Source organism: Pectinophora gossypiella, chromosome Z (genome assembly GCF_024362695.1).
Source record: "Pectinophora gossypiella chromosome Z, ilPecGoss1.1, whole genome shotgun sequence".
Taxonomy (NCBI): Eukaryota; Metazoa; Arthropoda; class Insecta; order Lepidoptera; family Gelechiidae; genus Pectinophora; species Pectinophora gossypiella.
The window spans coordinates 20,111,393-20,124,959 of record NC_065433.1 but is presented as its reverse complement, the minus strand read 5'-3'; the positions used below and the strand labels follow the sequence as shown (position 1 = coordinate 20,124,959).

Here is a 13,567-nt window from a genome sequence, read left to right as displayed (position 1 = left end):
TGCTTTACAAAATTCTAAGTAAATTAAATTCATAATTTTTGGGGTTATGTATACTATATATACCAGACAGTATTTTCAATTTGTCATAAAATAAAATAAATTTAAAGCTCATGTGAAGCTTCTTTTATGTAAAATACCTGGTTTTATATGTGTTTCTCCAGTTATTAAATAACTTGTAATATATACCTACATTGATTTAAAAGATGTGTTACTGTGGCAGTTTCGTGGTATTTCTTCTCCTCAGTCATAACATCTTACGAATTGACGTAGATTCAAAAATGATAAATGGATCTTCAACTAGTTTATCCATGATAATTACGTTGAATAAATGATTCTGATTCTAAATGAAAGGATTCTCTACACGTCGGTAGGTAGTATTCTGATTTATTCTAGAACTATCGATAAAATAACCTGACTTATTTGATCTACGTACAGGGTGTTAGTGACAACGTAACGACTACTGAGGGGGATGATTCAGACCATGATTCTGAGTTAATATCAAGAGGAATTTTCCGTCCACTTGATATCAACTCAGAATCATGGTCTGAATCATCCCTCAAAATTATCGTTACGATGTCACCAACACCCATACCTACTTGTATGGCTACCTGTATGTACTTGTATGGGGTGTAAGTGACATCGTAACGAATACTGAGAGGGATGATTTAGCTCATTATTCTGAGTTAATAGCAAGTGGCATTTTCCATCGCAAAAGTATAGAACTGAAAATAATTTGAAAAAGATATGTTATTTATACCGTACAATTAGGTATTCAAGAAATAGATACCCGGACCTTCCCGGAGATCATTGTTATTTAGGTTGCAAATATATCCCAGGTTTTGGTATATTCATACTTTATATAGGCCTTGGTGAAATATTGTGAACTGAGAAAGGCCTTAATGAATAGTACTAAAGTAATTAAGTATCAGTAGTGCAATGTGGCTCGGGCTTTATTACTCTGCAGTTTCGACCTTGCCGCCTCGTCGACTCCCGCGCATGACCAAGTTGACAGTTCCGTAATGGATTGCAACCACGTCCCGCCTGCCAGGTATTCTCTGATAATTGAACAAATAGTTTCGTGCTCTACAGAAAGTGGCTTTCAAAATGATTTCGTCGGGTAAGTTTAAATCGAGTTTAAATACGCTTCGTCGGTCAGATTTCTAATTGTTATAATCATAGGCACCTATTAGAGCCTGTTATTTTACAAATCGAGAGTTATAATAAAGTTCTGGTACGCCTCAGAAAAGTTTTATGCGTGATAATCTCGCTCACTCGACTAAATCGGCTTACTTATGATTTCTTGTGAAAACAAATTTCACACGAGCTGTAGCTGTGTTCCACCTGATCTCGAACGCGGGAGAAAACAGTTAATACTGGGTTATTGGTCAGAGTAATATCTAGCTAGGCCCACTCATATACAGTAGCTACACGATTACATGGGGTCCCAGCTAACGACGAGTAACACGTATTGACGACTTTAAACGTCGTCTGCGCATCGTAATTGCAAACTTATACAATTCGTTTGCTTTCACTGTAGGTTGTCGCGTGTTGTAATGACCAGTTTTCCACATATGGAATGGAGAAATATTTGTTTTCGAAAGGCGAAATTTTTACGACTTTATTTTGTGTTTTTAATAAGTGAAAATAAAGGTACTGATCGTTAAAGTTTGAAACGATATTACTTACGTACATAAATATCCGAGCTGAGTTTATTTTATGACGAACTTATAATTATGTAGATGGTGGAACGAACTGGAGCGTTCGAATGATTGTGTTCCATTTTACAAGCGGGCAAAGGGGAAGCAGTAATAGCCCGTTGAATTTGAGTGACGGCAGCTTCAGTTAGCAAATTGATTTCCGACAAGTTTCCCTCCATTCCGGAACGCGAATCATAATCAGGCCGACTCCGACAACATCTATGCCTGACTTGTCCGTATGATCTCGCTTCTAGTTTTCTTGTCTGAAGCTAGATTTTGCTGTTTTCCTCGTTCTAGCTTGTATGACATTTCGAGTACGTTAACACTCACTGTAAATTAACAAGATAATGTGTGCCAGACCAGACAGGCAAGTTCATGGACCCAATGACATTTAGGGCGCTATTTTAGACATGGTTTTCGCTGCACGCACTCTATTCTGATTTACAATCGCTACACAAGGCGACGCGCTCAAATAAAACACGTTGCTTACCATAACGCGTCTTGCTTTTATTAGTTCGTCTTACTTCTCGTTTTATTGTAAAATAAATACGGCAACACGTCTTGTTTCACGCTTTTCTGCCTTAATTACACTTGAAAAAGAGCATCGTGATAATCTATTCAGACGCATTGGTGTTGTAAAAGTGTTTATGCAAATAGAACGTTCTCACGGAAGAAAAGAAACGGACGTGGTTATACATTAATTTACGGAAAAGACAAGTTTTTTGTATTGCGTAACTGAATATGTAATCATGATTTAAAAATTAAAACCAGTGTTTAGGAGTGAACTTTTAGGAATACCTTAAATATTGATTCATGTATGCTGTATCCACAACTTCTGATGCTTCTATCAAACTCCATATCCTAGAGCAATTTCTATATTCTGTAACACGGAAAATTACTACCTAGCCATGTTAGAAATCACGGCTTTTTCCTTTCCAATATGATTGCTGTTATGTAATATCTACCTATGCAATTTATAGTTCCTTATGGCAAAAGAAAAAAAAGCAAAAGTAGCAAAAAAAAACAAATGAAAAGTAGCATGGAAAATGCTGCACCGACAAGAGCGTGGCTCTTTAATTGATGATGATGACAAAAGATTTTTCTTTCAATAGTCAAAATGAATATTAGACGTACTTACCTATAAAATAAGTACTTATATTTGGAATAACGCGCTTAACCATATAGGACGGGCAAATATTTAGGTCCAAAAGCCAAAATATAAACACGAGTGCAAGTCTTTCCCTGCCCATGAGTTTACTACTACACTAGAGGACCAAATATTCGACTCAAGTATAGTTGCCAGACTTTTGGTAAATTAACTCAGTCAGTATTGGTAATGTAGCTCAGATTTTTGTTTTGTTTCCAGTGTATATTGCTATAAATATCTATGTTACTTCAGCGATTGTCAAATTGTCACCAACACTATAATCACCATCTTCTGAAGTGCAGGGAAGCAACAAGATGGGGACACAAAACATTTATTTTCGTCCGCGTCACCTTCGGCTTCTTCCGCGTTGTTTATGTTGTTAATTTTAAAACGGGTTCAATTTTTTTCTCTCCTAACGTAACGTGTTTTAAATAGATCAAATACTTTGTTATGTTTAGACTTTATCTAATTAACGGCTTGGTTATAAAACTTGTCAAGCCACTTTCCTGCGGGAATTTATATTTTGTTTGCGTAGCATCTCAATGTATAAACCATAAACCGCAGAAGGATTTTGTCTAGTTATATGTATTTTATAGTTTATACATAAGTATATTTTTTTACCATTTCCTATTACTTAGATAGGTGTTCCATTGTTTGTATTTACCTACCTTTTACTGAATTTTAAATACATTTCACACATCTTCAGCACATCATAACATAATGGAACTGTGTGTACCAGCCGTTAGTTTTAAGACGTTACTTTTCCCTATAGTCGCACGCGCAGTTTATCACGTGTTAGTTCTCACGAGTTAGCGTCGCGGCACTAACCCTACACTCCCGTATGAAGAAACACCGTTATGCTACACTTGTTTACTTGCAGTTGATGTGTCTGGGCTCGTTGCGGATATCTGGGTCGCCTGATGCACTAATGCCGTTGTATATCAGTTACTAGGTTAATGTATGTACCTACTGTCTGGTGCGATGCCAATGCGCAGTTGTTATACACGGCGCTAGCCAAAGAATAGCTGTAGAGTCGAGTGAAACTCTTTTAACTTGTATATACGAGTTTGCTAAGCAAAACAAAGTACATAGATACTTACTTATTTAAAAAAAATGAAAATTTCTTAATTTAGGTAACTAAAGGACTTGAAACACAGTCTTGAGGTCTTGAAAACTGATGTTTTATAAAATGTATTTTTGACAAACTATAGTCGGATAACTCAGTAACTATACAGATGTCGTAACTCGTGTAAATAAAGTGGAAGTACTGTCAAGTACCTAAACATAGGTAGCTCGTACCATCACCAGTTTTAAGCCTACCTTTAGCAATAACAACACAAATTAGGTGATAAATAAATGACTTCTACGAGTAGTGAGAATTTGCGAGAAACAAAATACTGCTAACGTTTCATATTGTTTCTTCTTTACAGTATTAGAATTGGCATAAATCCGATGCACATTTCTTACGTAATTAATTACCTACTGACACGAATAATACGTGAACAGCTTACATAATTATTATCCCTGCTGAGCACAGCAGTATATTACGTACAAAAATTCCTAATTGTATTTTGCTATTTCCCAGCTGTGTCGGCACGATGGTCAGCACTCCGTGCGGCGGCGACGCGTCGCGGCGGAGCGCGGCGCCTGCGCAGGGAGATGGCGGCGCTGCGCGAGACTCTGGACGACATATGCGAGCCCGGAGACTGCGCCCCGCAGCCGCACACCCGCACACAACTCAACCGCAGGATCGAGGAACTTAAGGTTGGCTTTGCGTTCTTTTTATCTCTTTTTAAGATCCGCTGTAAACTTATTCTGCTGTGTGGGTTGTGAAGTAGATGACCAACCTCAGCAACCCTGGTGTCAGAGTTATTATAAGGTTGCTATAGGCCCCTTACATGGCTCATATAACGATTATACACGTATACCTAATTACATCAGTAACTACAGATCATCTTACTTTCCGACAATCAGGTGGTCAACCTATAATACCCTAACCAAACTAGAGATCACAAAGTGATTTTTGTGATATGTCCCCACCGGGATTCGAACCTGAATCATTGTGAGCCCAACGCTCAACCACGGGACCACGGAGGTCGTTCTATCGGAAAGTTTAAAGTGGAGGAGTTAAACGTTCGTTCTTCTTATCGTGTCGATGGCAAACTAAATAGTATCGGCCCAAAACTTGGCAACAAGTATGGCTCTATCTGCAGCGCTCATCAGATCCTCCTGCGTGCAGGTGTTCAGGCACGTTCGTTTGAAGTTACAGTAATTGTCTAGAATTGCCTGATATAGGTATCTTAATTTAATAATAAAATAATAACACGCCACACACGAACGGCAGGAACGGAAGTCGTCTACAGACTATTCCGAGCCCCGACATCGAACTGAGGTAAATTCGAACCTTCCGAGCCGTGATGCACGCGTTAAACGGTACGCACCGATCTCGGAGATCCAAATGGGCTTCGACGTCGCACCTTACGAATAAAGCGCGACTAGTAAAGTCACATTGTTTAGAGCCTCCCGACTCTCGGGGCTCCACAGTGAGCATATCCTTGCCGGATTCGGCTAGGCTTGCTTCGGCCTTAGAGGCGTTCAGGCATAATCTCGCGGATGGTAGCTTCGCACCACCGGCCGCTCGGCCGAGTGCATGAACCAAATGTCCGAAACTGCGGTTCCTCTCGTACTGAGCAGTATTACTATCGCAACGACAAGCCATCAGTAGGGTAAAACTAACCTGTCTCACGACGCACAGTGTCGCGTCCCTTTGCGAAAAATCAAAATTATCGTTTTTAAAAAATGGATATTCTAATTATGGTAACACTATCTCAAATAGCCATAGTACACAAGTTTAATATTTTAATCGATGTATCCTCTATAATCTTTAGAAAAATAGCTTCGTTAATTGGTATGTTGACGTATCATAAAATTGTTCAACGAATTTCTACTGTGTTCGGTGGTTGTTTTGTTGAGGTATTAGTTGGATTTCAATTGTTTTATTGTTATTATTTTATTAATTGGTGTTTATACTGATCTACTAAGTGATCAAAGTGCAAAATTCTAGGAAGCAATGAGTAAGATTTCACCATTTCTTAGTTTTGGCAAAAAAAGAATTAATTTTAGGTTCGAGATGCATTTAAAAAAAATCATGTCAAATCATGTCGATAATTTTTTGATATTGTATAGCCTATAGTGTATATTTACTGTTGACAAAGTTTGATCTGCTTTTGTTTGCACATTCTTGATTTATTAACTTTTGTTTACAATAGGTCACCAGCTACTAAATAATGAATTGTTTGAGAAGTGGTTCCAAGCTGACCCAACAAGCAAAATTCCGCCACTATTCAAGTATGTTTTGGAGGTTTACGAATTAGAAGAATCTCCTGTCTATATTCAGTCAAGTATCCGAAAGTCAGTGACTGTTTTGTTTAAATGTAGCTAATTATTGGAGAGTATCTTACAGAAGTGAAATAACATTAAGAAAAAAATATAGTGCCTTTCTCAACAATGCTTTTAAGTTAAGAGAAGACGATATTAGCTACCTACGTAGTAAACAATCCATAGTCACATCACAGGTTCATAGTTCAAAACGAGGAAGGCCATGCAAGGACTTCAACGAACTAAATCTAACTTTTTAGAAGCGGAGTGTTGCAGACTTAGTAGAAGGCAGAGATCCCAGTGAATTAACATTTGCCGAATTAACATTTAAAATAATAAAAAAAGGATACAAAATTAGTTTAAAGAAAAAATAGGTCTTCTCGTTGACAAGCCTAAGCCCGAATATGGGTCGACAAATGACGGTAATACTGCTCGGATATTCTTTAGACATCCACAACTAAGCTCTGAAATCACAGGAGTTGATAAAAATCTAATCGTCAAGTTTTCTATGATTAACAGAATATTGTCAAGTGGCAAGAAAACCAATTTAGAAAAATTCAAACAGTGACTTGCTAACACTAAAACCCTATACAAGAGTTTGTATTCTTGGTATTACATGCCGATGTCCATACATAAGGTTCTCATTCATGGAGCTGAAGTAATTTAATCTTTGCCGTTGCCTATTGGTCAACTTTCTGAAGATGCCTTAGAAGGCAGACACAAAGACTCGAGAATTTTCACGCAAGCATCACACGCGTAAATATTCTAGAGAAAAATGTAACAAAGATTTAATGGTCATGATGCTTATAATATCAGACCCTTTAATATCATCTATTCGTAACAAAATGCGTAACATACAGCAAAAACAAATTGATGAAGATATTATCGATTATTTAGAACCTTATTATTAAAAAAAAAAATTAGTGGCTAAAAATAGCATTTTTTTTATCTAACTTCCATCGTAAAAACCTGTTTTAATATTATTTTATTATTAAAACACTAAATATCCTTAAAATGTTGCAAAATTATTATCTAAATATTTTTCGTAAACTTTTGTATGGACTCGCGACACTGTGCGACGGTCTAACCCCAGCGAACACGATATTTTAATAGCGTGTATTTGGATAATAATCTCATATCTAATATAACATAAATTAAGTACGCGCGCATTGGCCATGTAGTAATTCTTTTTCTTTATATTTTTCTAGGAACGCCTGTCTCGCCTGCTAGAATGCAAGGTGTCGATGTTAAAATTGACGGTGTCCGTGCGTCGGGCGCTCGGCGAGATGGAGTCTGATGACAGCGGGCTGGCGGCTGACCTGTCTGCCCTGCTCGCGGCATGGGATGATGCTCACCAGAGGTATGTATAGCATCATTCAGAGGTCACTGTTATCACTGTGGTCCTGAGAAAATTGTGGGAAAAGTGGGAATTGTGTGTAGAAATAACACGAGATATTTTAAATATCTTTACTCCTTATATTTTAACAAAATCCTCTAACCCGACCGACATTGCACCATAGACTTGTCTTTCTTACTTTTTAAAACTCCCTTACGTCCCATTCGTTAACCATCCTCCTTTCATACCTCACAATTTCTCAAAATCTAATTCCATTCATTATCCTTCCATAGTATTCTCACTTTCCTACAGCTCGTACACTCTTGCTTCTCAATCGGGGAGCGCCAGTTCGAACCCTGGTACCGGACTTACACCAATGAGTTATTAATTTCTAACACAATTGGCTCGACCATTTTATAGTCAGCGATACGGCTCACCACCTATCACCTTGGACTAACAAATAGCTTGGTGAGGTGTGAGTACTTAGTTCATCTTACGATGGTTGTACCTGTGACTACACCAATTGGGATAAAGTCTTGAGCTTATGTTATGTTATTATTTAGAGGGGCTATGTTCAAACTAAATGAAGTTCAGCTGCAGGAAAAAGCGACGAGGGATAGTGTCCTTTCTAATATGACGAATAAAGGTGGTGTTTGGGTGGTGTGCTGATCACTTATAACAATTATAATAAAAGCATTTATTTCAATCTGCTGACCATAATAATTATGTTAGTTAGAAATGTTAGTGTGAAATTGGCAAACAAAAAAAATGACTTATTATTAAAAGTTACTGGTCTGGAACCCATATGTATCTTATACCTGGTAGAATGGATTGCCCTTAAAGTAAGTAAGGGCAATCCAGCCTACCAGGTATGGAGTTCAGGATCACTGCACGGTTCATCATATCCATCTTAAGTAGTATCTGAGTCGGGGGTTAAGCTAAGCTTCGTGTTGTCTCTCCTTTTGTCAAGAAAATTAAAATGAAAAAAGACATGTGGTAATAGAAATATATCCTATTTTAGGACTTCAAATGAGTTGCTGTCGCTGGAGAAGGCGGTGTGCGCGTGGGCAGAGTGGGAGGCGGCGCTGCGGGAGCTGCAAGGCGCACTCCGAGGTGACCTGGCTACCCTGCAAGCGCTGCGCGAGCGTGGTCCCGACCACGGTGACGTCGCCGCGCAGATCCGACAGCTCGCTGCTTCTCTTGTTGATAACAAGAAGGTGAGTAGTTTTCTCTTATTGGTGAGGTGAACTGAGAAGCTGTTTTTATATTTACTTTACTAGATTGGTATTACTAACCCAATTACTTACACCAGCATAATCCACTGGAACATACGTGGTGGAGTATACTCCACTCCAAACCCCCTCCAGTTGATAGAAGGGAGATTGTAAAGTTATGAGCAATATAATGTACGCAATTTAGGACTCTGTCGCACTAACATATTTGACATTTAGTGAGACTTACAGTTCAATTTGTCAAAAAAGTTAATGTGACATGGTACCAAAGTGTATACGTATTAATGCTCGTGATCGTACCCAGCGATTAGACGTTATAATTTATTATAGGCTGTTTATTTATGCTCACAAATACGATTGAGAAGATTACAACATGAAAATAAGTAGGTACATGTTACATCTTATATAATTTTATAAATCACAAGCCAAAATACTTTCGCTTAGCGTAACCCAATCTAATTGTACCGATGCGTTGTTATGGCATCTAGTTTTACAAAGAATGTGGCTTGTGAAGGCGTAATTACCAAGGGACCTTTTTCGGCCGCATGTGTGCCTTCTAAAGATCCGGGATTCCATAGTCCTGAGATATAAAGAATTCTTCTATCTTGTGGGTTGTTGGGTGGATTGCTAACTTCATCAACCCTGGTGTCAATGTTATTATTGAGTATGAAATGTAAGTAGTACAGAGAATTGAAAGAGTAACATGGTAATGATTGCAGGGCGGGTCGACATGCGACTCCCTGTCGGACTCTGGCATCTCAGACGGCGACAGCGAGGGCGCTGGAGGTCGCGCGCGGCGGCTGAGCGCATTGCGAGAGCTGGCCCGGCGCCTGCAAGCCGCTTTGGCGCCCAACTCTCCAGCGCACAGAGCCATCGCTAAGGTAACTTACTTACTTAGCGTAATACAATAACCTAAAGCTCTAACTGCCCTCAAGATCATGTCAATGTGACAGTTCTTATACATATAAAAACAGGGACTTGAGCATCATCTTGAGGGCAGTCTCAGCTGAGATTGATTTATGAACACCACCCTAAGTTCACCTCAGCGAGCTTTCTGTTAAAAGAAAAACAAAAGAAGTTATAAAAGATAAGCAAAGGTCAGTATGAGAATACAACGGTTCCATAAAGATATTTTCTGATTTGTATGGCATCAAGTCAAAACTTGATTTAGGCGAATTTCAAAGAACCGGCAGTCAATATATTATTAGCGTCACCGCAATTTTTATATTTGTCTTGTTTATTTTGGATTTAACTCTCAACGTTAATATGTAAAAATAAGGTAATTTTAAAGCTCTTTTACATATATACGTACTAATATTTCAAAGTTATAAATCTGTTGAGATTTTTTCAAACAGCACTCAATATATTAACGTATTGTTTTATCCACAGCGCATGGAACAAACGGAGAATGAAGTACGTTGCCTGCAAGAGTCATGTAGAGCTCTGGTGGAACAGAGCATTCCTGACTTCAAGATCGACGAAGTCACGTAAGTTTCGTACAATGAATGTTAAAATATCCGCTCTTCCAAGTATTAATTAACAGCACAGAATAATTTGATAAGTAAATTCAAAATACCTACTTGCTTAAAATGTCTACGCTAGTCCTTTATGGTTGTAAGAATAGCATCTACGCTAGTCAGGAAGCGAATGGAAAACTTAGACCACGCTTCACCGGTTTGTCTTCCCGGGAATGCCGTAAAATTGACATATGAATTGAATTAAAGGATTATGACTTCGTATCAAACGTACTTAGGGATTACGAACGTGTGTGAATGCATGTAAAATTTGTTTTTTTCTGTATACAGCGTGAGCAGCGTAAGCACGGTAGGCGCAGGCGCGGGCAGTGTGAGCGGGAAGAAGACGGCGGCGGGCGAGCCGGAGTACGGCGGGCGCGGCGGCGGCGGCTGGTTGTGGCGCGTGCTGCGCTCGTCGCTGCCCATACAGCTGTGCCTGGTCGCGCTGCTGCTCGCCGCCTGGCTCGTGGAGCGCCCACGCTGTTGCGACGCGCTCAACTCCCTCGCGCACACGCTCACCCCCCAACTGCGCTACGTGCGCGGACCGCCGCCGGTCTGAACGCACCCATAGTTAAATCCATCGGACACTAACACTATAGTTTAATCCATGGCTATACCAGTCGATGTCCTTCACGTTTAAAACGACGGACTAGACTCTCGGCAGTAGCTCTCTGAGCTAGTGAAGCCGTAGATGAAATTTATGAGGATACTATTTGTATGTATGAGTTACATGCGGTAATATTATACAATAATTTACTTTGCTAACATGGATGGATATGGATAGGAGGTTTGAAGATTGAAGGTTTAACGAATAAAGTTGTGACTAACAAGATGTTACGTAACTTACGTAGATAGGTATATTAATGATAAAATAATAAAGTAGAAAGCTACCACAAGTTAAATGGTGATCGGGGTAAAAACTGGGTACGGCTGCTTTTCGACAATAAGAATACGACAATTAATATTGATTGTTTTTCTTGAAACTTGCTAAACATCTCCAAACAATCGCTCTACCCTTATGCCCAACACCTCGAATCACCGAGACTTTTTGTAATATGTTTTAAAAGAGTTAGTCTTGAGACCAACTGAAGACAAGAGAGTGACTTACAAACATGTTTTTTGTTTATATACTTAACTGTTTTAAGCAGCAGATATAAAAATCTAAATTCCTGATATGTTAACTAAAATCCGTGTTGCTCATAAAAAGTTCAAATGACTTAAAAGTGTTCAAAAAATAATAGTAGGTGTCATCTGTATCAGATGAGGTTCAAACTAGCTAGCCTAGCAGTTAGTTTATAATAATAATTTACTAACAATTTCACGAATGTTACGTTTTTGTAGAATAGAAGCATGCCTATTTTAGTACAATTATAAATAGGTGAGGATGCGTTCCTGTGTGACAGATAACTCGTTTATTACTCTGTGTGAGCTAAGCACAGATATCAGGGTAGTGATAAATATTCATTTCTGAAACCAGTCTAATCTTATTTCATACACACTAACACCTTAGTACGAATTGGGGGCCTTACAAAAAAAATAGTAAGATTTTAAAGACTGATTTTAAATAATGTTGTGTAAAGATGAAGATACGTGTTGACGTATTTTTCGTATCAAGTGTAAACATTTTTTATTTTAATTTCAAAGAGTTGTCCTACCTTTTTGTATTTACTATACTCATGTCTAAGCCGAGTAGAAGATGATCATTTAATAAGTTGAGAATAGTAGAAACAATTTCCAATACTTTTTAATCTACTATTTAAAAGTTACGAATTTCGTATATGAATGAAAAGACCTGCTTTTTGAAAGGAAAATTGTTCCTATAATTAACACTTTCAAGGACAGAACGTCTAATGGCGTTCCGATTTCAAGGGGTCATTATTACCTATTATGAACCATCAATGATCCATGATCTTTGTCCGTGAAAGGGTTAAATCAAACACACAACCCTCCTTTTTCTTTGCCTTAGTCGGGTAATAAAGCAATATGTACGAGTATAAAGTATTGTGTAAGTTGTTTCTGCTCAAGTTTCAACTTATTCCCAGCCGATAACGTTATCTGCCTTAAGTACGGTTGAAGTGTGTTGCGCGTTCTATTTAAGAATGTAGTATAGAATTAGTGTTATAATAAAGCTTTCCCTGTGGTTGTTCGACTATTTGTTTAAATCACGTTGAAATAATTTCCTGTAAGTAGCTCTACTTGCACTTTTAAAAGAAATTAATTTTATAATGTTATACCAACCACAGCGAAAGTGTGGTTGCATTCAATAATAACATAGAAGGCAGTCTATGCCGATGTAGTGTGTCATATTTCTTTTAATTTTATACTTGAGTTGGAATCGCTTTTCGTTTAATATTCCATAAAACTTGTCAGACAGGCAGCAGCTTCTGTAAAAAACCGGATCTGTCAAATTTTCAGGTTAGGTAAGCGGACCCTGTGAGAAACGGCATAATGCTAGGGAGAATGGTCACTTGTGTAAAAGACCTTCAGTGTCCCATAATTGGAGGTTCAGGACTTTTGGAGGGTGCATTGCATTCTTCGCCGCTGCAATATAATTGCCGCATAGTAAAATTGCAGGGGAAGATATAATTACGCAGATATTTATTTATTTATTTATTTATTTATTTAGATATCCAACAGCATTAACAATAGTCGTTTTCTTATATAATACATGTACAAAATTTCTTCGCCAATAACAGGATATCATAACATGCAAATTTAAATGAACCGTGTTCGCGTGTGTCTGTGTGTGTGTGTGTATGTGTGTAACATTTACTTACGTATTTTATATTATATTGTATTATACCTATACAAAAGACAATGAAATAACAAAATAAATACATACATATTAACATTAATAGCACAATATATCTAAGTAATTATTATATAAATATATATTATAAATATATTATTTAACTACATGATGGTTATTTATATGCTTCTAATTTATAATTTAGATAACCTCTCGAGTACAAGTATATACGGTATACGGCTATTGATCGAACCTCTCGCATTCAAGAAATGTTTATTTCAAGGTTTGCATAAGCGCTAGTGTTTGATGGGATATTTATACGAAGTGTATTCTACTTTAATTTTAATTAGGTCGTTGAAAGAATAAGGCATGCTATAAAAGTGCATTTAATTTGTCGTTTTGCTTTTAGCAAGACAGGCGCGTAATAAATAACTAAGGACCTTATCGGTTGCATAACGGCATGTTGGCTTTTTGGAATGGAAATAAAATATAATATCTATAATTGTGTTTTATT

General features: G+C 37.8%; 1 protein-coding gene across 4 annotated transcripts in view; it reads left to right on the top strand.

The window, feature by feature from the left end:
* LOC126380549 (klarsicht protein) overlaps positions 1 to 13,555 on the top strand; it is a 239,381-nt gene extending 225,826 nt beyond the window's left edge. For all 4 annotated transcript variants that reach the window (XM_050030023.1, XM_050030027.1, XM_050030025.1 and 1 more), the window contains 6 exons: positions 4,430 to 4,608; positions 7,431 to 7,582; positions 8,580 to 8,775; positions 9,510 to 9,671; positions 10,180 to 10,277; positions 10,596 to 13,555. In XM_050030023.1, the coding sequence (XP_049885980.1) occupies positions 4,430 to 4,608; positions 7,431 to 7,582; positions 8,580 to 8,775; positions 9,510 to 9,671; positions 10,180 to 10,277; positions 10,596 to 10,863 (1,055 nt within the window). In that variant the 3' untranslated portion in view covers positions 10,864 to 13,555. The remainder of the gene's footprint in view (positions 1 to 4,429; positions 4,609 to 7,430; positions 7,583 to 8,579; positions 8,776 to 9,509; positions 9,672 to 10,179; positions 10,278 to 10,595) is intronic.
* The last annotated feature ends 12 nt before the right edge of the window (positions 13,556 to 13,567 follow it).